The sequence below is a fragment of the Elephantulus edwardii genome, unplaced genomic scaffold (assembly GCF_000299155.1).
Source record: "Elephantulus edwardii isolate Elephantulus edwardi_28Jun2011 unplaced genomic scaffold, EleEdw1.0 scaffold00058, whole genome shotgun sequence".
NCBI classification, from domain to species: Eukaryota; Metazoa; Chordata; class Mammalia; order Macroscelidea; family Macroscelididae; genus Elephantulus; species Elephantulus edwardii.
The window spans coordinates 767,071-792,184 of NW_006399808.1; the positions used below are offsets into that span (position 1 = coordinate 767,071).

Consider the following 25,114-nt stretch of genomic DNA (forward strand, 5'->3'; position numbering starts at 1 on the left):
CGCTGTCCTCTTCCTCCGCGGGCGCGCGCCGGGACGCCAGTCGGTGGAGGTGGTGGCGACGACGGCTGTGAGCCGCGCAGGAGCCGCTGGGCGCGGGCGATCGCCGTCAGGGCGCAGGTGGCGGGCAGTGGGCACCGGCTCCCCGGTGCCCGCCCCTCCGCTGGGGGGGGCGCAAGCGGGCGGCCGGGGAGGGGCCGTCGCCGCAAAATGAGCCTGCTGTCGGCCATCGACACGAGCGCCGCCTCGGTGTACCAGCCTGCCCAGCTGCTCAACTGGGTCTACCTGTCCCTGCAGGACACGCACCAGGCCAGCGCTTTCGACGCCTTCCGGCCCGAGCCGCCCGCCGGCACCGCGCCCCCGGAGCTGGCCTTCGGCAAGGGCCGCCCGGAGCAGCTGGGGTCGCCTCTGCACTCGAGCTATCTCAACAACTTCTTCCAACTGCAGCGCGGAGAGGTGGGTGCCTCCGCGGGCCCCCCGCCCTCCATCCCACCACGCCAGGGCGTCCCGATTTGCCCGGCCCGGCTTGGCTCAGCTCATCTCGGCTCTGCCAGACTCGCCGCCCGAAGTCCCGGGGCGCCCGGAGCACGTCACCTCCCGGATGAGCCTGGAGCAGCCCAGGCCCAGGCGAGGCCCGCTCGCCCCCTCTCCTAACTCAGGAGCCCTGCCCCAAGGGTGTTAGGGGACCCGGCGACGCGAGGGGCTTCAGCTCGCTTCCCACATCCCAGGCACAGCCAGGGCGAGGAGCCCGTTCTAGTGTCCTTCCCACACCCAATCCCATTCCCCTCCCAGCTGCCGCTGGCCGGGACCAATTCTTCGAGCGCCTCCGGAGGCGCCTCAACTCCGCTTTCTCCTCGGACCTCTGTGGTGGCCGGTGCGCTGGGCACCGCGGGGAGAAGTGATTCACCCGCAGGACTTTCCCCGCTCTTTTCACGCCGAGACCCTCAGACACATCCTACAGCTGCTGCCCTCCCCCAGCCACATAGGAAGTGGTTTTTGAGGGCTTGACCCTGCAGACTGCGCTGTCCCCCCGCCCTCCCAGCCTGGAAGGAAATGAAAGGGAAATCCTCTTGAGCTCTTGGAAGGGGGGCGAGATGGGGGGAGAACTTCCAGCTGCCAGTGCCTTTTCCAGAAACCTGGGCCTCCTGCGTTGCAAAGTTCGCCTGTTGAGTGGATTCAGTTACAAAGACGATGGGCAGTGCATCTTCTCTGGCCAGACAAATCCAGAAATCGCCATGACCTGGTCCCTTTGGAGGAGTTCGCTCTGGAACCTCCTCAGATACCGCTCCTCTCTCCTGCCACTCTTTTACTGCCTTCTTTGGGAATTAGTTGCAGACCCTTCAGTGCCCCTCCCTCCCCTTTTGGCAGCTCTCTGCAAGAGGGGTGATGCATGTGGAAATTGCACACTTGAGGGTCACCTTCCTCCTAGACCAGATGCTTAGTTTCAGGAAAGGCACATCCCAGAATGAGTTTACTGAGAAGGCATGAGTGTGTGGGGTGTGGTGGGGATGAATGAGTTATTTATTAAGCTCCCACTGTGCCCAAGGCCTTTGACTGGGGTGTGCCCTCCACATGGTCCCTGTCTAGGGGATATGTGGGCCTAGGACGCTCAGGTGGGCCAGTGCTCCCTAAGCGGAGGGAAGTGAGCTGTGTGGATAGTGCATGTAGTGGAGCAGTGGTGGCTGTGGTGGCCATGGTGGTGGTGGTGGTGGCTGTGGTAGCCATGGTGGTGGCCGTGGTGGCTGTCGTGATGGTGATGGTGGCTGTGGTGGTGGAGAGGAGGACTTGAAGGAGATTAGTTTGGAATGAGACCCTTTGGTGTCCCAAGGCGAAAGTGTTTGTAGGCAAAACTTTCTTAAAAATTGTAATGTCCCCTCTCCATGTGAGGAGTTGCTTTTGGCTGGGATAGTTTTTCTTTGTAAGAGATTGTGTTGCTCTGTAAGGGAAGTGGTTTCCTATAGGAACTTTAGGAGACCGTTTGTGGGGTGTTTTTACAGGATTGAGGTATTTCCAGTTTATAGTCCTTTTTTTATTAATGATTTTTTTCCAGTTTATATTCTTACTAAACATTTTCTACATTCAGTATGGGCCCATGGGGATTCAGAGCCATAGGCTGACGAGGGCCATGGAAAAGTAGACAAGATGATCCAGTGTGGCTTGTGGGTGACTTGAGGGGGTGCCTGGGCCCCTCATTAAGGCCCTTCATTCAGTCAGGTTGTTAGGTGCCATCAAGTTGGCGCTGACTGACAGTAGTAACCCTGTTTGACAGAATAAACCTTACCCTACGTTGTGCCTCAGGTCAAGTGGGAGCCCCTGCTCAGTCTCCACCTGCTGCCCCCTACCCCCATGGTACCCTGGATTCCTGGCCTTATTTCCATTAAGAGGACCTGGGAGCATGGGGCTATCACAGGTCCCCTGTAGGAGCAGGATACTGTCTCTTCTAGAAATTTCTGGCATCTAAGGTCTCTGAGAATTGCTTCCTGTCATTTCGTTCCTGCTTGCCTCCATTTCCCTTTATATAAAGAGCCATGCTCCTTTTCTGCGGCCCCAGGTAAAGGCCATCTACAGCAATGATTGGGAAAATCTCTCGTGACCTGACTTGGGAACTCCTTGTCCCCCTTTGGGCCTCAGTTTACCAGTATATGAGATTTAGTCTCCGCTCTCCCCTGGAGTGATATACATGGAGCCTGAGAGTTGTATGCCCAAGAGAGAGTCTGCTGGGAGAAAGGCTGGCTTTGAGGCACCTGAGGGGCTTCTCTTGCCCCCACCCCCCACCCCCGGCTGGAAATTTCCTTTGAGGGGCTGGCGTGCTGTGCTTGCTGACTTCCGGAAGGTTCTCTTGGCTTCAGACTCACTCACCCTTACCTCCCAGTTGCTTTGCCTCTTAAACCCTCTTTGAGTCCCAGCTGTGCTCCTAGAGACAGGCTTTTCCTGCGTCCAGGGCTTAGCTGGTGACCTAATATGGCCCCAAAATAGCAACTGGCTGTGAAGGCAAGAAAAAAAAAAATACCCCCGTCCCGCTGAACTCGATGCTGCTGAGGGACTTGTTGAAGAAGCAGCAAGTAGTATGTGGGCCTGAGGAGACTCTACGAGGGGACCCAGGGAGCCTTAGAGGGTTGCCATTCTGTGCAAGGCCTGGCAGGCCTGGTGGCAGTGCCTGTGGATGTGACTCGCATGCTGACCACTGGCTGAGTCAGCCCCTGTGCCAGGGACCACCCCCTCCAGCACCACCCCCAGGCTGCTCCCACCACAATAGCAAAACACCATGAATGCCGCTGGGGTTTGGGGAGGGGATGAGGACATGGGGGCACAGAAGACTATTGTGCCCCTGGAACCTCACTCTGGTTACTGAAGAAAAACCAAGAGTTCTGAGGGGAGCCCTGGCTCTGTGAGTGGAGAAAGAGAAGATTATGGGGTTCACACGTGTAGTACGGAACATGCACTAGGAGGTGTCTTTGGAGTCTCATGGGGGAAGATGAGGTGGTCTAGAAACTGGGCCCTGCACCCTAGATGCTCTGCGAAGGTCCTTGGCGCTGATGTTCACACCAGGGTCCTCTGAGACCTGCTTCAAGTTGTAGCCTTCCTGTCCATGAGAAACATGCGCATGCACAGGCGGTTATGCACACCATTTCAGACTGGCCGTGGGTCCTAATTTAAAGTCCTGATGTGCTGACAATTGTGGTTTTGGAGAGAGAGCCCTGATATCCTTGAGTGAGCACCCCTCTCTCTGCAGACACCCAAGGAAAGCAGTTCTTAGAGGGACCAGGGGTTGAACGGGATGGAAGTAACTTCCTGCCAAGTTTTGTTTGGAATTTAAAGTCCCTGCAGTGTGAACTATGTGATTTATCCTTGAGAAAAGCAGAACTACTCTTTTGTGGGGCACTAACTTATCAGTTCCTATACCCTGTTCCAGGTGTTCCCTGGACTCAAGTGATGCTTGGCTGCCCCACTCTATTCTGTTCTTAGGTTAGCTGTTTCCTGTCCCTTTGCCTCCAAGAACCAATGTGACCTGAAGATGTGGTCCTACTGTGATGTTTTGTGGGGTGGAAGGAGGGTTTTGGAGTAAAAAAAGATCAGAAAGCGCAGCTTTGAGATTTTCTCTTGGAGACACATAATACCCACCCGTCTTCTGAGAAGTCCTGTAGCATGAATCCTGTTAACTCTTCATCGGCTCAACATTTCCTATTTCTTTCTGACCAGAGCATGCTAATGTTCCCACAGACAACTCCAGGCCCAGCATGGATCCAGCCTTAGGAAGCTTGTCCTACAACCATAAACACGGGTGACTTAGCTCAATCTCGGCAGCATTAGACCCTTCCTGTGCCCTGCTCTGCTCAGTCCCTTGGAGACTAGACAACAGCAGGAGGCTCAGCTGGCCGCCCTGTCTCAGACATGGGAGCTAGAAGTCTTCAGCCCTTCTTCATATACGTAGCTACTAGTACATGCAGAGGAGCCAAAGTGGGTCCCGTTCTACTGAGTCTCCATGTCATGACTGTTCTTTGAGGATTTGGAATGCCACCCATGTCCATGACAGGAGGCTGCCTGACCAGTGAAGAATACATAGAAGAAAAACCCATTTCTGCCTGAACATGGAAGCTTTGCTTCCCTGGAGCCGAACGTGGAGTTTAGTAGCTGAAGTTGGTTGTCATCACTCTTTGGTCTGTTTGGAACAGAGGCAATTTTTGTTTTCAGGTGCCTTCAAGCTGAGTACAATTCAGAGGGACTCTGTAAACAGCAGCTCTGAACCGTGTCCTATTTGGTGCCTTCCTCATCATCTCTAACATACTTGAGTGCATAGATGCAGTCATTGTGTCAGTCCATCTCTTTGAGGGTCTTTCCCTCCTTTGAATCCTTTCCTTACATCCTGGAAGGAATGATGTTTTAACTCAACCAGGAATCTGGAAGATGCCCAGCCCCTTGGCCACCCTTGGAAGGTTGAACTGTGACTCAGGCAAAGAGGTGTCTCACTCGAGAGCCAGTTGGTGGAGGTGGCATGGCCTGACCTTTTTGAAACTCAGTTGACAGGGTGGACTTAGGAGGAGCAAACACACCTCATGGTCCTTCTGAGTCAGGTAGAGGAGGAAAACAGGCTGCATTAGTCATTTATAATTAGTAGCAGAAGAAAGTCAGGCACTGTCAGCACCAAGATGAGGACCTTGCAGAAACATGGCCCTTGAAATTGTTGCTAAGTGCTGTCAAATCATCTCCAACTCAGAGGGACCTTGTGGACAACAGAGCAAGGCCCTGGCCTATCCCGCATCTCCCTCACACCTCTACTGTGATTTAGCCCATTGCTCCAGTCAATGTGACAATAATCCATCTTCTTAAAGATCTTTTTCATTGACTCTTCTTTTCCAAACTTCTCTCTCCAAGAACTTGCCCCACCTGACATGTTCAAAGTATGTAAGATAAATCCTCATCATCCTTGTGTCCAAAGAGGACTCAGGCCTCACTTCTTTGAAGACAGGTTTGGTCTTTCTGCAGTCTGTGGCACTGAGTATTCTTGACCAGTGCCAACAATTCAAAAGCATCGGTGCTTCCTTGGTCTTCTTTATTCATTGCCCAACATTCAGATGCATATGTTGTTGTTGTTGTGTATCCTTGAGCTGGAAGTGACACCCATAGCTGACCCTTCGTTGGATGTTCAAAGACAGTATATCTCACAAGAGGAGATTGTCCATCCTTATCCTAAGGAACAGCTGGGGATTCAAACCGCATGCCTTTGGGATTACAGCGCAGCTTCTTACCACTAGCCAATCAGAGTATTTTTTATTGGTTTTTTAAAAATGTTTATTTTTTTATTGGTTTGCTTAAAGAGTTTATATACATTGTGTTTTACACCATTCTTTACACACATTATGTTTCATACAATCATTCCCATGCGTTATGTTTATAATCACCATTGAACTATGCCCATCACTATCCTGTCTTTACAGGTCTCTGCCGGATTATTCCCATTTCCCTCCCTGTCCCCCTCCACCCACCAAATTATGCAACCCTGTGATCACCCCTACCCATCATAACCCCTCTTGATCCCACCTCTTCCTCCTGTAGGTCCCCATGCATGTTTTACTAGTTATCCTTCTATTTTTACAGTAATAGTCTCGTGCAATATTTGTCCTTATGAGACTGAGTTAGTTCCCTCAGCAGAATACTCTCCAGTCTCTCCGAAATTCTATAGCATTTTTTTCCGAATCATTGTTCCTGAGTATTTCATAGTATTTCATTGTGTGAATGTACCACAATTTCTCAATCCATTTAGTTGTGGTTGGACATTTGAGCTGTTTCTATGTTCTTGTGATGGTGAATAATGATACTATGAACATTGGTGTACAAATCTCCATTTGTGTCTAGTTCTAATTTCCTTGCAATATATCCCTAAGTAGTGGAATAGCTGGATCATACGGAGTTTCTAAATTCTAAGTTTTTGAGGAAACATTAAACTTCCTTCCAGAGTGGTTGTACCATTTTACAATCCCACCAACAGTGTTTGAGAGTTCCCACCTCTCCAACATTTATTGTTTGGTATCCTCCTAAACTTTGCCACTGCTACTGGAATGAGATGATATCTCATTATGGTTTTGATTTGCATCTCTCTTTTTGCCAGTGCTTTGGGGCATTTCTTCACGTGTCTATTGGCCATACAGATATCCTGCTCTGTGAAAAGTTTTTCCATGTCTTTTGCCCATTTTGTAACTGGGTTATCAGTCTTTTCCTTCTGAAGGCCTAAGAAAATTCTGTAACTTTTGTTATGAGACCCCTGTCTGAAGTGATAATGCCAAATTTTTTCCCAGTCGGTAGGTTTTCCTTTTAACTTATTGGAAAAAGATGTTGAGGAGTACAGGGATTTAATCTTTTGAAAGTCCCATTCATCAATTTTATCCTCTCCAGATTGTACATTTCTGTCTTTAATTGGCAGTCTCTTTATACCATAAACTAGGCCATCTAAGCTTGGTCTCAGTTTGTTTCTTATGAACTTTATGGTTTGCAGCTTTACTCTCAGGTCTCTGATCTACCTTGAGTTGATTTTTGTGTATGGTGTGAGAAGTGGATCCTGTTTCAGCTTTCAAAAGGTAGCAGTCCAGTTTTGCCAGCACCATTTGTTGAAGAGGTTGTCATTTCCCCACTTGAGAGGTTTTATTTCCTTGTCAAGTATCAGTTGACCATAGATAGGTAGATCCATTTTTGGGTTCTTGATTCTGTTCCATTTGACTATGTGCCTGTCATTGTACCAGTACCATGCTGTTTTGCTTACAACCACTGTGTAGTAGGTTTTGAGGTCAGGGAGTGCTATGTCTCCCACCTCATTTTTGTTTTCCAGAAGTGTTTTGCATATTTGGGGTCTCTTTCCTCTCCAAATAAACTTAACAATTTCCCTTTAGATCTCTTAAAAAAGTAATTTGCTGTCTGTATTGGGATTGCATTGAACAGGTGGATTGCTTTAGGTAAGATTGTCATTTTCACTCTATTGAGTCTTGCTATCCATGAACAGTGAACATTTTCCCACTTATTTAGTTCTTGCTGAAATGTTCTGTAGTTTTCTTTGTACAGGTCTTTTTTGCCTCTAGTTAGGTTCATTCCCAAGTATTTCAATTTGTGGTTGGCTTTTGTAAATGGCTTTCTTGGTTTCTTTCTCTTAGTTCTCTTTGTTACTGTAGAGGAATCCCACTGACCTTTGGATATTATCTTGTATCTTGCCACCCTACTAAATTGGTCCACAGGTCCTAACAGGTTTTTTGCTGAGTCGTTGGAGTTTTCTGTGTACACTACCATATCATCTGCATAGAGTAACAGTTTAACCATCTCTTTGTTGATCTGGATGCATTTTATTTTCTTCTCTTATTGTATTGCCCTAGCAAACACTTCCAATACAATATTGAATAGAAGTGGTAACAGTGGGCATCCTTGTTGCAATCAGAGTTTTTGTCTGACTTTCACATGCAGATGATGTGATTGAAAATGCCATGGCTTGGGTTAGTCACATCTTAGTCTCTGAAATAACCTCCTTGCTTTTTAGTACTTTGAGGTGTATCGTCATGTTTATACCCAATACAATATGTCTGATTTCTTGATTGCTGCTTCCATGAGCATTGATTGTGGATCCAAGTAAAAGGGGAAAAAAATTGACAGCTTCAATCTTTTCTCTGTTTATTATGGTCCAGGTGTGAGGATTTTTCTTTTTTTGTATTGAAGTGTAATCCATACAGAACACTATACTCTGTGATCTTCTTTAACGTTTGTTATCTTCTTCACTTTCAGCAACTGAAGTTTTGTCATCTGCATAAAGCCGGTTATTGATGAGTCTCCCTCTAATCCCAATGCCACATTCTTCTTCATATAGTCTACCTTCTCAAATTATTTTTTCATTGTACAGTAAATAGATATGGTGAAACCTGACACACACCTTTCCTAATTTTAAAGCATGTAGAATCTCCTTGTTCTGTTCTAATGACTACTTCTTGGTCTATGTACTCTGCATCAGTAAAATTGTGTTCTGAAACTCTGAGTTTTAAAACTATTATCCATAATTTATTTTGTTCTATGCAGTTGAATGCCTTTGAGTCGTTAATAAAACACAAGTACACATCTTTCTTGTATTTTCTGCTTTCAGTCATGACCTATCTAGAATGAGGGGTATCATTACTCTTGGCTTAGCAGTCCCTAATTTCTTGGTGGTACTTAGTTATTGGCATTTATTGCTTCTTAGTTCCCATCTTACAAGAAGGCAGAGGCCTGGCAAGTCTCCCTGCATTTAATGGCAGAGCTAGCTGTGGAGTGCTTCAACTGCCAGCTCTTACTGTGGCCCACGCTGCACTTGGTCCCCATACTAGCCCTCACCTGGATCATTCTGGGCCACAGGGAAGGGAAGGAAAACAGTAACTGGGGCATTCTATCAAGTCTCAGACCTCTGAAATTTTGGTCTGATTCCAAATCCTTCAGTGAATGGTAGACTTTGCCACAGCTATAGATTTGTGCCCGCTCCCCTCCCCCAGGTCTCTACCCCAGCCACCCCTTAAAAGCCTACTGTGGTTTCTGTGGGGCATGAGTCCAGGGCTAGCCTGGCTTGAAAAAGCAGATGCTGAGCTGCTCATACCAGCCTGTGCTTCGCATCCCCATTTTCCAGGTGGGGAAACTAAGTCACTTCAAGAGGAAAATGACTGACTCAGTGAATCAAGCTAAAACTGCTCTCTAGCCTAGATCTTAGGGTGCTTGAGTGTGTGTGTGTGTGCGCGCTTGTACACTCATGCATGTGTTAATTCTCTGTCTTCTCTAGCACGCTGTTTTGCCATTTCTAAAAATGTCAAATAGTCTCCACTCCTCCAAGCTTTTACACTAGATCTTGCATCTACTCAAAATATCATTCTCTGTCCTTGACAGATTCCAGCTTACTTCTCTGTGACCCAGCTGGATCATAAATCCTTTTGAGACTTCCGTGGGCGCAAATGTGGTCTCACTTCTGTGCCCCTGTGGTAGACATGTAACATACCCTTCGCTTATATGACATGAAAATCATGTCACGACTGCTGCTCCTATTGATAATTTGCATGTGCATGTCTATCCTGATAGCTAAATTGTCAGTGCTCTGAAAGAGGAGATTGTCCCTTCTTCTGCTTGGCCCTCTTAGCATCTGATGCTTAGTTACACCCCAGGTGGTGTTTTCTGGCTGGCTGGGTAGTTGGGTGAATGGAGCGTGAGTAAATGATCACAGTCTCCATGCTTATGATTATAAGAATGCTTTCCTCAGTCCCTTAGCTATTTACTTTATCTTGCCATGGAGATATTTAGCGATTGCTTGATTAATTAGAACGTGCTGAGGTGAGTGGTGTCTGAACGGAAGCACAGATGTGCTATTGGTTGCTAATCTTTCTTATTTATGGTGTTCTTGGACATCCTGAGGACAGCGAGAGCTCTTCTCCGTAGAATGCACAACGTACACACAAACACACTTTAGCTGAGCATTTCAGGGAGATCCTGGACCTTCCTGCCATCAGCCACTAGGTCACCAGCTATAGACGTTGCAATGGTAGCCTGGGCTGGCTCCTTCTAGTTCCAGAATTCCCAGATTTGTACTTCCTGTTTCAGCCAACAGAAATATTCTGTGAACAAGAGGTACCAATTCCCAGGTGCTCACGCCTTGGCCAGGAGGCATAGAACTGCAAAGCGGGAGCGCGTGTGTAGTTACTGGTGGTCCGGAGGAAGCTGCAGGAGCTAAGTGGACAGGAGGAGGCCAGAGATCCCCTCTGCTTTGTGGCCAGCCTCGGAGACTCTAGGAAAAGGAGTGATGCTCCTGTTAGGACCAGCCCTACACCTTCCCGAGGCCACAGGGTAACTTTGGGCATTGGACAGGCCCAGGGCCAGGCCTCACACCACAGGTGGCTCCATTTCCGGCTGTTCAGCTCTTTGCTTTGCCCAGTAATTGTCTCCATCTCCCTCCCAGAGAGGACCACCCATGCCTTTGTGTAATGAGTATGCGGGCAGGAATCTAGCAGTGGGAGAAGTGATGGCACCCTCTGTGTGATGGGTAGTTTCTTACCTGTACGTGGAGGAGGGAGGAATGTGTGTGTGTGTGTGTGTGTGTGTGTGTGTGTGTGTGTGTGTGTGCAGTCTGAAAACACTATGTGTGTCAGAGGATTTTCATGGATGGACTTTTCACAAGTAGATTACCAGGCTTGTCTCCTGAGATGCCTCTAAGTGAATTCAAACCATCAAACTTTTAGTTAGCAGCTGAAATATAACCATTTGTGTCACTCAGGGTCACAATAATGGAGATTATTGGTACTGTTGTCTTCCTGAATTGGAACCCACCCATAGCTGACCCTCCAGCAAGTTTTCAGAGGTAGTGAATCACACGGGAGGAGACTGCCCATCTTTCTGGATTTGAACTTTGTACCCTTGGTCTGGCGATGCATCTCTTTACTGCTAAGCCACCAGAGCTCCATGGAGATTATAGAGATTGCTTTTTGGGATAAGAAAGTGGTAGAAAGACCCTCCACCAGGGACTCAAGTCAGAGAGCCCTCTCATCTCTGAGGGAATAGGACTTCACGTTGTTTCTGCCAGGTCGACCCAGGTAACCCCTTCACAACGTCTGGCCTGGGGCTCCCACCATCTCCATTGCCTCATCCGTGGCCATGACCTTCATCTGCAGGTGTTGCCCCTCATCTCTGTCTGCTGCCTCTGCATCTTCCCCACATCAATCTCTTCTTCCTCTGTGATGCCCTCAAAAGCTTCTGACACCTCCTTTGTCTCCACCTGCCTCTTCTCACTGTCCTAGGCAGGAAAGCTTGGAGGGGAAAAGAATGGTTTGCTTTGAGATGACTGGAGTTATCCCTAGGAATATCTGCCTCCTTATCTCAGATTCCTCAGCAAAACCCCCAACCCCTTTGCCCCACCTCTGATACCTCATTTTGCCAGGCTGAGGGGCTCTGTGCCAAAAAGAATGATCTATGCTTTTTCCTATGGTACCCCATTGTGGCAAACAGATTCATCCTAGAGAGAGTTAAACCAGGCTGCTCCTTGGAGGCAAGGATTCTCGGGCTTCGTCTCACATACTTTGGACATGTTATAAGGAGGGAGAGGTCCTTGGAGAGGGACATCATGCTTGGGAGGGTGGAGGGACGGCACAGAAGGGGAAGACCCTCTATGAGGTGGATTGTTTCAGTGACTGGGGTAATCGGGATGGGTGTGTCAGAGGCAGTGAGATTGGCACAGGATAGAGTAGGGTTTAGGGCTGTTGTACATAGGGTCACTATGAGTTGCAAGCGACTCGACGGCACATAACAACAACAACAACAACAACCCCATTGTGGCAGGAAAACTAAGCCTTAGAGGCTATGTGGGGGCTGAACTATAACATATAAAAGGCTGACTGACCTGGGAGAATTAATAATGTAATATGCTGGATTATATAAAAAGCACAACATCAGGATTGGAGAATAAGCTCATTAACTACCTGAAATATGCAGATGACATAACTTTACTTGAAGAAAAGGAAGACTTGAAGCATTTATTGATGAAGCTTTAAAGGTATAGCCCTCAGTATGGATTACATCTGAGAATAAAACAAAAATCCTCACAATTAAATCAATAAAAAGTATTATAATAAATGGAGAGAAGATTAAAGTTGTCAAATATTTCTGTTTACTTGGATTGACAATCAATGATGCATTTCATTGGACAAACCTGCTGCCAAGAACCTCTTTAAGTGTTTGAGAGCAAGGATGCCACTTTGAAGACTAAGGTGTGCATGACCCAAGCCATAGTCTTTTCAATCACATCATATACATTTGAAACTTGGACAGTGAATGATGATAAAATGGGGGGAAATTATGTATACACCAAAATTATGTATACACTGCCAAAAGAGCCACCAAATCTGTTTTGGAGAAAGTGCAGAATGCTCTTTAGAAGCAAGGATGACGAGCTTTGGTCTCACATACTTTGGGCATGTTATCAACAAGACTCAGTTTCTGGAGGAAGACATCATGCTTGGAAAAATAGAGGATCAGTGAAAAAGAGGAAGACCCTCGAGGAAGTACATTGACACAGGTGCTGTGACAATGGGCATGGGCACAGCAGAGATTGTGAGCACGGCATAGGATCGAACTTGGCTTTGTTGTGTTGTACATAGGCGCTAACTCCATGGTACCTAACAACAACAACAGCAATGGACCTAGGAGTGAATCTCATTCTAACACACTGACTGTGTTACTTTGGGCAAATTACTCAACCCCTCTCAGCCTCAGTTTCCAACTTTATAGATTGAGACTTATAATACCTACTTGACCTTGCAAATTATTTCATTTTACTATAATCAACACCCACAGTAGCAGCAGTGAAGAAATCATAAGAACTATTATTGTATTGAACAAATCTGCAGAAACCTCTTTAAAATGTTAAAGAGCATGGATGTAAGTTTAACCACTAAGGTATGCCTGGCCCAAAATATGATGTTTTAAATTGTTTCATTATGTATGTGTAAGTTGGACAATGAATAAGGAAAACCAAGGAAGAACTGGTGCATTTGAACTTTGCTGTTAGCAAAAGGCACTGAATATACCATGGGCTGCCAAAAGGATAAAGAAAATCTATCTTGGAAAAAAAGTATGGCCAGGGTGCTCCTTGGAGGCAATAAGGGTGAGATTTTGTCTTTTATACTTTGGGCATGTTGTCCGGGGAGCCAGTCCTTGGAAAAGGACCTCATACTGGGAAAAGCAAAGGATGAGTGAAGGAATGGAAGACCCTCAACTAGATGAATGACAGCAGCTGAGACCTGGCAAAGATTGGGAGGCTGGTGCAGGATTGAGCACGATTCAAGCTATTGTACGTGGGGTTGCTGTGAATGAGTTGACTCGATGGCACCCAGCAACAAAAACAAGATCCATGCTGGAGGTTTTGTAGTGTCCTTAGCAGGTGGAGGGAAGTCAGGAAGGGATCAGATGGAGTAAAATAGATAACGCCATACGATGAGAAGGAGCTTTAGTGTCTTCCATCGATTTAGAACTCTTCCATCTTTTTCCTGAAAGCCAAGAACTCTGGAGAAGTTTCAGCCTTGGGCATGCATTTGACACTCATTCCAGACCCCAGGATCTCCCACGCTTCTTGCTGGCTGTGTCATTGGCCCGAGGTGGAAGGAGGAGAGGTCTATACATGGCCCAGGGGCTGCCCACTCATCATAGGAATCGAAGGGACCCCTCATATCACAGCACCCAGGTGGGAACACCCTCTGTCTTAGTCGATGGTACCTGAGGTCAAGCCCGAGTCCTTCAAGGATGGGGAGGCATTGCTACCACATCTGTCAGGTAGGCCTTGGGGCTGTTTCCTGCATGTGATTTTCTGCATCCAGCAGAGTGGACTTCAGGAGCAGCACAGTCTGAGTTCTGAAGGCTACTGAATCTATGTTTTTGGATACTTTCAGTCTTATGGGGTGAGGACGGGGTGCCACCTGCACAGCGAGACTCAGAGATTTCAGAACACCTCAGGCCACTGTAGGCAAGGTCACATTGTGGTCCCCATCCCTGGCTAGAAGTATGGGAGTCAAGAAGGTCCCTAGTAAGGTGAAGCCTTGAAGAGGGTAAGGAATACAGCCAGGGTCACATGTTTGCATAAGCACCAAATCTAGACCCCGAACCTGAAGAAGGTTTGTGTGGACACAGAGAAGGGGTTTCGGGAGGTGTGATGGCAAGTGCCTTGCTGAAGGAAGCAAATGTGGCAGTGCCCCTGGGGATGCCTGGAGCAGTCAGTGGCTCTGCTCGAGCCAAGCCAGGACTGCCTCCTTGCCTTGTCCGTGTGCCTTGCCCACCAGCTACAGCTGGAAGCGCTGTCACAGATGCTGCAAATGTTCCTAAGCACCTTCTGCATGCCAGGTGCCCTTGGGTGTCTACACATGAAAGCATGGCTTGGGCATCATCTGGTTTGCCCTCTTCCTTCCCTGTGTTTTCCCGAGGGGATGCCTGCGAGGCAGGCTCCAGCTGCACAGCTGGCTGGAGGAGCTCTGAGGCCTGGCCAGGCCCTGTGCAGTCCCCGTCTCGCTCGCTCACCTTTCCCCTCCATGGCTGAAGCTCCTCTGCGCCTTGGGAAGGAAACAGCTTGCAGCCACACCCACCCTTCACTGAGCCCAGCCATCAGGCTTTATGGCCCCCAGGCCTGGCTGCCTGCCCAGGCTATGATCCAGTGCCTCAGTTTCCCAGTGTGTGACAGAAAATAGAGAGTCATCGGCTGACCACTCTGTGACCTTCTGGCTCTAAGGTGGTGTTTAATGTTGAACTGGGGTAAGAACAGCTGTAGGAAGCAGTCTGGGGTGTTGGAGGTGGGGGGCTCTGGCTTCCCTTCTATGTGTCCTTAGAACTGGTGGTACTGGGGACAGTTGTCCCCTCATAACTCGGTGCTGCAGGAAAGGCAGGGCTCTGCAGTCTCTGGAGGACCTGTCTGTGGGCAGGGACTGTGGCCACATAAGGGGGCAGAGGCTTCTGGGGCGTAATTAGTGCATTTCTGGCACCCACCAAACTTCCCCTTCCTCCTGACAATTTGCTGCCAAAACCATCCTGATCCTGTGGACTTGCTTAAAGCTTATCCAGAATGAAAAAAAAAAAAAATACAAGGAGATAGAGAAACATTGTTATTTGTGAAATTGCATTTCCCAGCCATGATCATGAGTCACACACACCATTTGGAGCCTCAAGTGTTTTGTTTGCATGAACTTCTCTGGGAGGCTGGAAGGCTACTGCCCTCCACTGGGCCAATTTCAGGGCAATGTCTGTTTTGGCAAGATCCTAAAAACACGGTATGGGGAGGCTTGGTGATCTGGGCAATGCGGGCTCCCAGGTCTGCCTGGGCCTGGGCTGGCTGCACCTGACCTGCTGAGGAGACTTCAAATGCAGATTCTCAGGCTCAGAGATGGGCCTAGAAAATGTGTTAAAAATTTAGTGCAAATTTGGTTATTTAGTGCAAATTTGGACACACTTATGGAATCTGTGTGGGAGTTCTGGTGACATGTTGCTTCTGCTAAACAAAAGGTGTCAAGACTCCAGTGGTTTGAACCCACCAGCGGATCTGAGGAAGAAAGATGCAGAGTTTCTTCTTAAGATTTGCAAATCTTCGGCAGCCCACTGGAGGGGGTTATGAGAGTCTGAATTGAATTAAAGGCAGCAAGTTGAGGATTTTGGTGTAGAGCCTGAGATAATGGCGCAGAAGGTTATGGTGAGAACCCACTTGGACGCAGGACGTTTCCAGTACCTGAAACATGGTACACTCTCCTGAAGTGTCAGGATCTGATCTGGTCTCTATCTGAACCTCTGCCGGCCTGTAAAGACCCCCATTATTGGCTTGTACCAAGGATAGGGCCCTCTTTGGATGGATCTCTTTCTCTTGGGTTCAGCTTAGAACTGGAGACTGACTGTAGGTTTATGTGGTCTCTTCCACTGACCCTGTATCTAAAGGGACACCATCACCATAAAAAGGGCTGTACAGTGGGACAGCAGAGATGGGCTTTGGGAACTGCCGAGTTCCATCTGCTAGGCACCACAAGCCGCATCTTTCTAGGACCTGGACAGAATGTCTATCTTTCCTTTCAGATCCTAAGCTCTAGAGCAAACCTCCCCCTGAACACAGGAGGGAACAGAGGCTCAGAGAGGGAAAAGGCTGGCCCAGGGTTACACAGTCAGATGTTTGGAGTGCAAAGACAGTAACAGCATTGATGCTGAAGGCCAGCCATGCCAGACTGTAGGAGACAATGGCGGACCCCACCCAGGGACCCCACAGCACAGAGGCTGGGGTAGCTTAGGCTCTATCCTCGGGGATGTCTGATGCCCCAGGACAGTCTGCCTCCTTCCCTACTTTTCCTCCCACAGTGAGGGGACATAGCCTGGACTCCTATCTGTCCATCATCTCTTTTAAGGGATTCTGAGACCATGTCTCTTTTTAGAGAGGAGGGGCCCTGATTCCATGTCAGCTTGGGAATTTCCAGAATAAGGCTAGAAGACCCAAAGCCCCCCAGATGTGTGGCTCACTCCTAAAGTTCTTGGACCCCTGGGCTGGGTTAGGGGATGACCCCTAGAGGAAGCTGCCTCTTTCCAGCCTTGGCCCCTGCAGCCGCACCACAGGCCCTCTCCGTCCCCACCCCCCCCCCACCCCCGGATTCCAGTGTGCTGGGCTCCTCCTATAAATAGAGGCTGTGTACCCCAGGAGGAGGCCTGGGTCTTGTCTGCTTTGAGGCAAGGCGAGACGTTTGGTTCCTGTCATCTGGAGGTAGGAGAGGAGGGAGGGGTGGTCTGTGTCCCTCAGTAGGTGCCCAGAAAGTTGTCTAGACTGAACGAGGGTGCAAGATTTTCTCTGCAAGAATAGAAACAGTGCTGCAGGCACCATTCCTTTTTCTGAGAAGGAGAAATTGAGTCAGATCAGAGACCAGTGACTCACATAACATCACACCATCATCAAGTGGCACAGCCCCAGGTTTGGGTTGCTTTGTATTAAGCCTTTCTACCTCATGGTAGCCTAGTGGTAAGAAACTGTGCTGCAGTCCCCAAAAGTTCAAATCCTCCAGCTGCTCCTAGAGTGAAAAATGGGCAGTCTCCTCCTTTGGGATTTACGGCCTCTGAAAACCTGCTGGAGGGTCAGCTAAGGGTCAGTTCTGCCTCAACGGTACACATACAACACCCTTGTGACGATGCGCAAAGAACTAAAGATAATTATATTAAGTGTTTATCACGAAGTATGAGGTTAAATGCTTTCCAGCCCATGGCCTTATTGGAACCTCCTGTGAAGGAGCACTGAGGGTAACTGTGGTTCTGTTCCACTGATTAGCTACCACCCCTATAGCCTTTGGGTACAGACTTGGAGATGAGATTTTTATGTAGGTCCTCAGAGGCAGAGCCCATTGGCAATTGAAGCCTCAATAGATTGTGTGTGTTTATTTGGACCCGTGTGGGTGGTGGGTGTGGACCTACAGGTCGTGTGTGTGTGTGTGTGTGTGAATGCTCAGCCTCCAGCCCCCTCACAGCCTCTGTCTGTCCCTCCAGGCACTGAACAGCGGTGTGTACAAGAGTGCCTCGCCCTACGGCTCCCTCAACAACATCGCTGACGGCCTCAGCTCTCTCACCGAGCACTTCTCTGATCTGACCCTCACCTCTGAGGCCCGCAAACCCAGCAAGCGGCCCCCACCCAACTACCTGTGCCACCTCTGCTTCAACAAAGGGCATTACATCAAGGACTGCCCACAGGTAAGGCAGCCCCAGCTGGCTAGCACTCTTGGGTTCACTTATGACCCTTGAACCTGATTCTGTGGAGAGGGCAGGCAGAGTGCCCTCCCCCAGAGCTCCTCAAGTGAGTGGGCCCATGGCTTTGTGGTCTCCACCTTATAATCCCTCTGGTATTTCTGGGCAAGGCTGACTGGTATGGACAGGGCAGAGGCCCAGTCTGAGGGCATGCTGGCAAGCCAGTGGTCTGACTGAGGGTTATGGCCCCCAAAACAAGATTTTGGGCCTTCAGTCCTCAGCAGTCTTCCTGCCAGGGTGAGTCTTGTTCCAGAGGCAGGATTGGGGGGGGCAGCAGTCTCCTTACTCTTTCCTGAGGCCCCATCTTCTCATGCTCACAGGGAAGGAATGTGGGCTTGTGGCCAGGAATCCAGATGTGTTCCCCCTCCCCCAGGTCCTACCACTCACTCCTCTGTAGCAGCAGCTTCCTCCTCAGTGGGGTTCCAGGGAATGTGCTCTGCCCTCAGCCTTGTGCCCCAGAAGTGGTCTGGGCAAGGACCTCTGACTGGGCTGGCATGGAAGGAGGCCAGGAGGTGAAGAGTGATGGGCAGCCCCGGGATCTTACTCTGCACCCTCCACCCCCTAACAAGGACAGGGCCCTGGAGCACATGTCTCTCATGCAGGGACCCTCTTCAACCCCCTGGCAGACCTAGCCAGAATCCTAAGGAGAGTGAGTAATGAGCATTTTAACACAATAGTGAGGCCTCAATGATTTCTTCTTGTTTTTCATACCTTCCAAGGATTTCGTAGTGTACTAATTTTATTTTCTCTATATAATGGAGATAGAACCCTGGAAACTGTAAAATTGCTATACTATTCCCCTTCAGATGTTAGAAGTTGAGAGAGTGGTTGAGCAGTGATGGAGGCCTTCCAGGGCCCGTGGGAGACTGACATTGTTTATCCATCACCTGCCTGAATTATCTTCTCAGAAGGGACTCTGCTAGGCTTAGGTCTTTACTACCTAGAGAATGGCCCAGGGTGCAATGCCTGAGCTTGCTGGGAAGACAGGCTCTCAGGTCCTACCCGAGACCCACATTTGGGGAGATCCCCAGGCATTATGTTTGCACCTGGGGTCTGGACTTTGCCCAACCTCTGTTCAAGAGAAGCCCACCCAGAGCACAGGGCAGTGGGAGCTGGCCCACTGATCGCTGTTCTCTAGATACAGTCCCTGAGGAGGACCTGCCTGTCTCTCTGCAGACACAGTGAACAAGGATACGTGCTTAGGGAGAGGAGAGGAGAAGAGAGGAGAGGAGAGGAGAGGAGAGGGTGAAGGCTCATCTTCAGAGACTGTCTGAATAGGAATAGGGCAGACAGGCAGCTGAGGGAGGATCAGCCACCTCTGGACTCTCCCCAACCAAGGTTCCTATCCTGGGCTGCTTGAAGTTTCATATGTATTTTAGGACCAACTTCTCAATTTCTACAAAGAAGCCAGAACTACATTCATCTATATATTAATATGGGGTTATTTCCATCTTAATATTAAGTCTTCTAGTCCATGAATATGAGACATCTTTCCATTGAGTTATATATTTTTTAATATCTTCAACAACATTTGATAATACCCAAATCTAAGTTTTAAACTTCTTTTGTTAAATTTATTATTCTTTTTTCTCTCTTTCTGATGCAATTGTAAGTAAAATAATTGTTTTTTTAAACTTTAGTTTTGGAATATTCGTTGCAAGTGTTTCTTTAGAAGCACAATTTATGTATTGGTTTTGTATTCTGAAGCTTTGCGGGTTTCCTTAAGATTTTCACATCATCTGCAAAGAAATCATTATAAGTCTTCATCTTTTCCAGTTTGGTTAAATGTTGTTTCCTTTGCTTTCTTAATTACATGGATAAGAAACTCCAGGACAACATTCAATACAAGTGATGAGAATGGGCATCCTTGTATCGTCCCTGGTTTGGGCAAAAGCACCAGTTTTCATCTTTAGTATGATGTTAGCTGTGGGGTTTTCATAGATGTCTTTTATTAGGTACGGGAAATTCCCTCCTAATCCAAGTCTGTAAAATGTTTTTATCATAAAAGGGGTTTGAATTTTTTCAGACACTTTCTCTACATCTATTTTTTTATGATACTCATATATTACATTAATTGATTTTTCAGATCTTAAACAAACCTCATACTCCTGGAATAAATCCCATATGACATCATTATTTTGACATTGAATTCCGCTTGCTAGTATCTTGTTGAGGAATTTTGTGTCTATACTCATAAGATATAGTGACCAATAGTTGCCATGTCTTTGGTTTTGTATCAAAGTAATAGTGGACTCAGAATGAATTGGGAAGTATTCTCTCCTATTTTGGAAGAATTTGTAAACTGTTGATATTAAATCTAATTTAAATGTTTGGTAGAATTGATATATGAAGCCATTTGGGCATGGGCTTTTCTTTGTAACTTTTTTATTATTAATTTAATCTTTTCTTATAGAGCTATTGATTTTCTGTATCTCTTGAGTCCATTTTCATAGTTTGCATCTTTCTAGAAATTTCTCCAGTTTGTTATCTAATCTTTTGGTGTAAAAATGGTGTGGTGGCATCAAATCTCTTTGATGTTAGGAGCAGGAGAAAATCAAGATGGTCAGATCATGGCTGATTCCTATGAAATGGAGATCAAACATACCCCATCTTTGGACTTTTTACCAATTCTGACAGCAGCTGCCACTCCCGTAGCACTTGTCCACTTCTCTGCAGGTTTTGATAATCTTTTGGAGTGATCACGTGTAATTCAAACACCATACTCACAGTTACGTGATTAATTAGGGAATTAATGGGTTATAATTCAGGATCAGCAGGAGTAAGAATACAGTACTTTGTCCTGGACAACTTCTTGGTTATACCTGCGGGCAGGTGTCTCTTACCATCCTTAGCCTCAGCCTTTGCTCTTTTTTGCAGTTCATGGGATAATCTTCTCTAACACCACAATTTAAAGGCATAAATTCTTCTGTGGTCTTTATTCACTCTCCAGCTGGCTTCTGCCCTACTCGGGCAAGTGTTACAAAGCTCCTTAGCTCCACCAGAGGCACCCCACTCCACCAGCAAGTCTTTTGCCAAAAGGCATTAAGCTTTCTCTCTCTCCTCTGGGTAAGCATGCCCATTGTAACCACCTCTGTCTGTGGACTGAGAACCCGACCACACCATCTCACATTAGTCTCCAGGTTCTGCCGATACCATTTCTCTGCTGCCACTTCTAGCCATCTCTCTCCTGAATCTAGGAGATCCTCAGCATGGGAATCTTGGGTCTAAAGGACATGTTGTACTCCTAACTTTTTTTTTCTTCATGAGAATGAGGTCCCCCAGCCAGCTCTGAAATTGGCTCTCTTTTTAAGCCTAACAAGATGACTATACTGATCAATATCTCTATTATCAGTTCCATATACCTTATTTGCATGGTTTCACTGGCAACACGGTAGGTGAAGGAAATATTGAATTTGTCATTTATTTTGTTTCGCTTAGATATACAGTCAATACACGTGGTAACAGTAGTCAAGAGATGAAAAGACATCTTACATTGGGAAAATCTGCTGCCAACCACCTCCCCAACAATGTCAACAATAACAGTTTGAAGATTAAGGTGAACCTAATCCAAGTTAGGGTGTTTTCAACTGTTTCCTATGCATCTGAAAATTAGACAGTGAATAAGGATGACAAAAAAAATTGAGCCTTTGAGTTGTAGTGTTAGAGAAGAGTACTGAATATCTCATGGACTTCCAAAAGAACAAACAAGTCTGTCTTGTAGGAAGTGCAACCAAGATGCTCCTTAGAGGTCAGGATGGTGAGATTTCATCTTTGAAAATGTTGTCAAGAGGGACTGTTCCTTGGGAAAAGAGACATCATGCTGGGAAAGACAGAGGATTAGAGAAAGGGAGGAAGACCCTTAATGAGATGGATTGGCACATTGACATGTATCAAAAGTGGTGAGGCTAGGGCAGAATAGGGGAGGGTTCAGACACATTGTTCATAGAGTTGCTAAGGCCATGGTCGACTCCACAGCTTTTTTAAAAAATTAATTTTAATGAAAGTTTACAGAGACTTAGGGTTTCCAGTCATTCACTGTTGCACTTTTCTCTCTGCTAACCCTCCTCCCCCAATTCATTTTTCTCCTTGATAAGTAAAAGACAAACTCTTTCATTGTTATGCAGTCCCTCCCCTCAAGTCTACTGCCCTGTGAAGCCCTCATTCTGGACTCCTGTCATGACAATAATAGCCAATCATATATCCCTTTTAAGTAGTTCTCTCCCTCATCTGTTGCAATGCAGTATACATCATTCCTCCTCTCCTCTGTCTTTCCTCAACCCCAATGTCAGTCCTGTTTTACAATAGTAGCCCTATGCAATATTTGTCCTTTTATGACTGAGATGTTTCACTCAGCATAATGTCCTCCAGGGTCATCCATTTTACATAATAGTTCATTAGTTTCTTGTTGTTCAGTGCTGCATGGTATTCCATTGTGTGAATATACCAGAGCTCCTCAATCCATTCATTTGTTGATGGGCACTTGGGTTGTTTCCAGCTCTTTGCTACTGTGAACAAAGCCACAATAAACATGGGTGTGCATATATCTGCTTGGGTGGCAGTTATCGTTTCTTAAGGATAAATTCCCAGAAGTAGAATTGCTCGGTCAAAAGGTATTTCTATTTGCAACTTTTTGAGAAAGCGCCATACTGCCTTCCATAGTGGTTGCGCCATTTTACACTCCCACCAACAGTTTCTCCACAACCTCGCCAGCATATTTTTGTTTACTGTGTTGTTAAGTTTTGCTCTTCTTACTGGGGTGAGATGATATCTCATAGTTGTTTTAATTTGCATCTCTCTTAGAGCTAGGGATCTTGAACATGTCTTCATGTTTGTTTGACTCCACAGCTTTTAACAACAACAACTAACAACTCCCACAGGGCTCCTTGCACATTATTTGCATTGTTATCAGGTTTCCTAATCTCCTTCGTGGGTTCTAAGTGCCTAGTTTACTTAGTTCCACCAAAGCACAGTATGGGAGCTGCAAGATTATGGCTAAAAAGGCCATATTATGTAATTTATTGCACTACCGGGGGTGTATAATTATTGATAGTATTCTTTTATAATACTTTACATTTCTATAAAGTCAGTAGTAATGTCCCCTCTTTCATGTCTTATTCTAATAATCTGAGATTTCTGTCCTTTTTGGTAAGTCAATCTGAAGGTTTGTCTACTTAGTTCCTCTTTTCAAAGATCAACTTGTGGTCCCATGGAGTTTTTTTTCCCTATAGTTTTTCTATTCTCTACTAATTTATGTTCTAGGTTTTGCTGTTTCCTTCTTCTTGCTTGTTTTTTTTGTCTGTAAATTTTCATTAAAATTAATAATAATTTAAAAAATTAAAAAAACAAAAACAAACTTCACATGTAAAAGCATCTGGTCCGGGGCTTTTTTGCTCGTTGTTGGTGTTGGAAGTTGTTTTATTACCTTTTCAATTTCTTCTTTTGTAATGGGTCTATTCTATTTCAGTCTCTGTCAGTTTATGTACATTGTGCTAAGTATTTGTCCATTTCCTCTAGGTTTTCATATTTGTTTGAGTATAGTTTTTAATAATAATTCCACTGTTAACCTTTTTCTTTCAGTTGGTTCTGTTGTTAAATTGCCTTTTCAATTCTTATTCAAATTATTTGGGTCCTTTCTCTCTTTCCTTTGATAGTTTTGCTAGTGGTTTGTCAATTTTATTGACCTTTTTTGAAAACTTAACTCCTAGGGGAGCTCTGGTGGCCTAGTGGCAAGGAACTGCAACTACAATGCCAGAGGCGCACGGTTCGAATCCACCAGATGCTCTGCCGGGGAAGGAGGGACAATCTCCTCCTGTACCAGTCAGATCTGATTTGACGGTACACGCACACAAAAATAAAAAAAAATTAAAAAAAAAGAAAACTTAACTCCTGGTCTTATTGATGATTTCAATTGTTTTTCTTGTTCCTAATTTATTTATTTCTTCCCTAGAGCCATCTTGAAATAAAATATTGTGAGCAAAATTATAATGCCGATGCTAATACAAAGAACTGTTAATACCAATATCAGCCAAAAGCGAGAAAATCAATTTCTTCTGCATCTATCATGATGCTGCCAATTGACCCAGTGATGAAAGTCTTTGTCTTCTTGATATTGAGCATCAATCCATATTGAAGACTACAGTCCTTGATCTTCTCTAGCAAGCACTTCAGTTCTTCCTGAATTTCAGCAAGCAAGGTTGTGTTATCAGTATAATGTAGGTTGTTGATGAGTCTTCCTCCAGTCCTGATGCCACACTCCTCCTCCTGGATGATTTGTTCTGCATACAGATTGAAAAGGTGTGGAGAGAGGATGCATCCCTGATGCACTCCCTGATTTTGAACCATACAGTATTTCCCTGCTCTGTTCTGGGTACTGTTTCCTGGATCAAGTATAGGTCTCGCATAAGCACAATCAAATATTCTGGGGTTCTCATTCTCCTCCAGCTTAGCCAAAATTTGTTATGATCCACACAGTCAAATGTCTTTGCATAGTCAATGAAACACTGATAGAGATATCTCTGGTACTCTGTTTTCAGCCAAGATCCAACTGACATTGGCAATAATGTCTCTAGTACCATGACCTCTTCTAAACTCAGCTTGTATTTCTGGTAGTTCTTTGTCTCTTCTTGCTTGTTTTATGTTCCGTTTGTTCCGTCTTTTTTGTTTGTTTGTTTCTTAAGGCAGAAAATGAAATTGTTTATTTGAGGTCTTTCTTATCTTTAATGTATACGTTTACAATTATGAATTTCCTCTGATCATGGCTTTTGCTATGCTCCATAAGTTTTCCTGTGCTGTACCTTTCTTTTCAATTACCATAAGACTGATTTATTATCTATCTATGAGTGTATGGTTTTATATATATATATCCCTTTCCTATCTTCAACCAATCTCACTGTCTCTGACACATCTGCCCCAGGCACTGTGTCAATCCCTTTCATCCAGGGTCTTCCTCTCCATTGTTCCTCCACCCTTCCTAGCATGATAACCTCTCCAAGGACTCGTCCCTCCTGGAAACATGCCCAAAGAAGATGAGATGGAGCTTCAAAATCCTTGCCTCCAAGGAATACCCTGGTTTCACCCTCTCCAAGACAGATCTGTTTGTTCTCTTGGCAGTCCATAGTGTGCTCAGTACTCTTCTCCAGCACACAGCTCAAAGGCATCAAGTCTTCTTTTGTCATCCTTATTCATTGTCTAGTTCTCTGATGCTTTGCAAGTTATTGTGAAGATCATTGCCTGGATCAGGAGCACCTTAGTCTCTAGATTGAAACCTTTGCACTTCAGCACTCTGCAGAGGTCCCTGATATCAGACTTTTCTAATCCAATTTGTCTTTTGATTTTCTGGCTATTTGTT

General features: G+C 46.2%; 1 protein-coding gene across 1 annotated transcript in view; it reads left to right on the plus strand.

Annotated features, from left to right (window-relative positions):
- The first annotated feature begins 207 nt into the window (after positions 1-207).
- Positions 208-25,114, plus strand: part of ZCCHC24 (zinc finger, CCHC domain containing 24) — a 78,933-nt gene continuing 54,026 nt past the window's right edge. Inside the window, exons 1-2 of the mRNA XM_006887469.1 lie at positions 208-453; positions 17,512-17,712. Coding sequence (XP_006887531.1) covers positions 208-453; positions 17,512-17,712 — 447 coding nt within the window. The remainder of the gene's footprint in view (positions 454-17,511; positions 17,713-25,114) is intronic.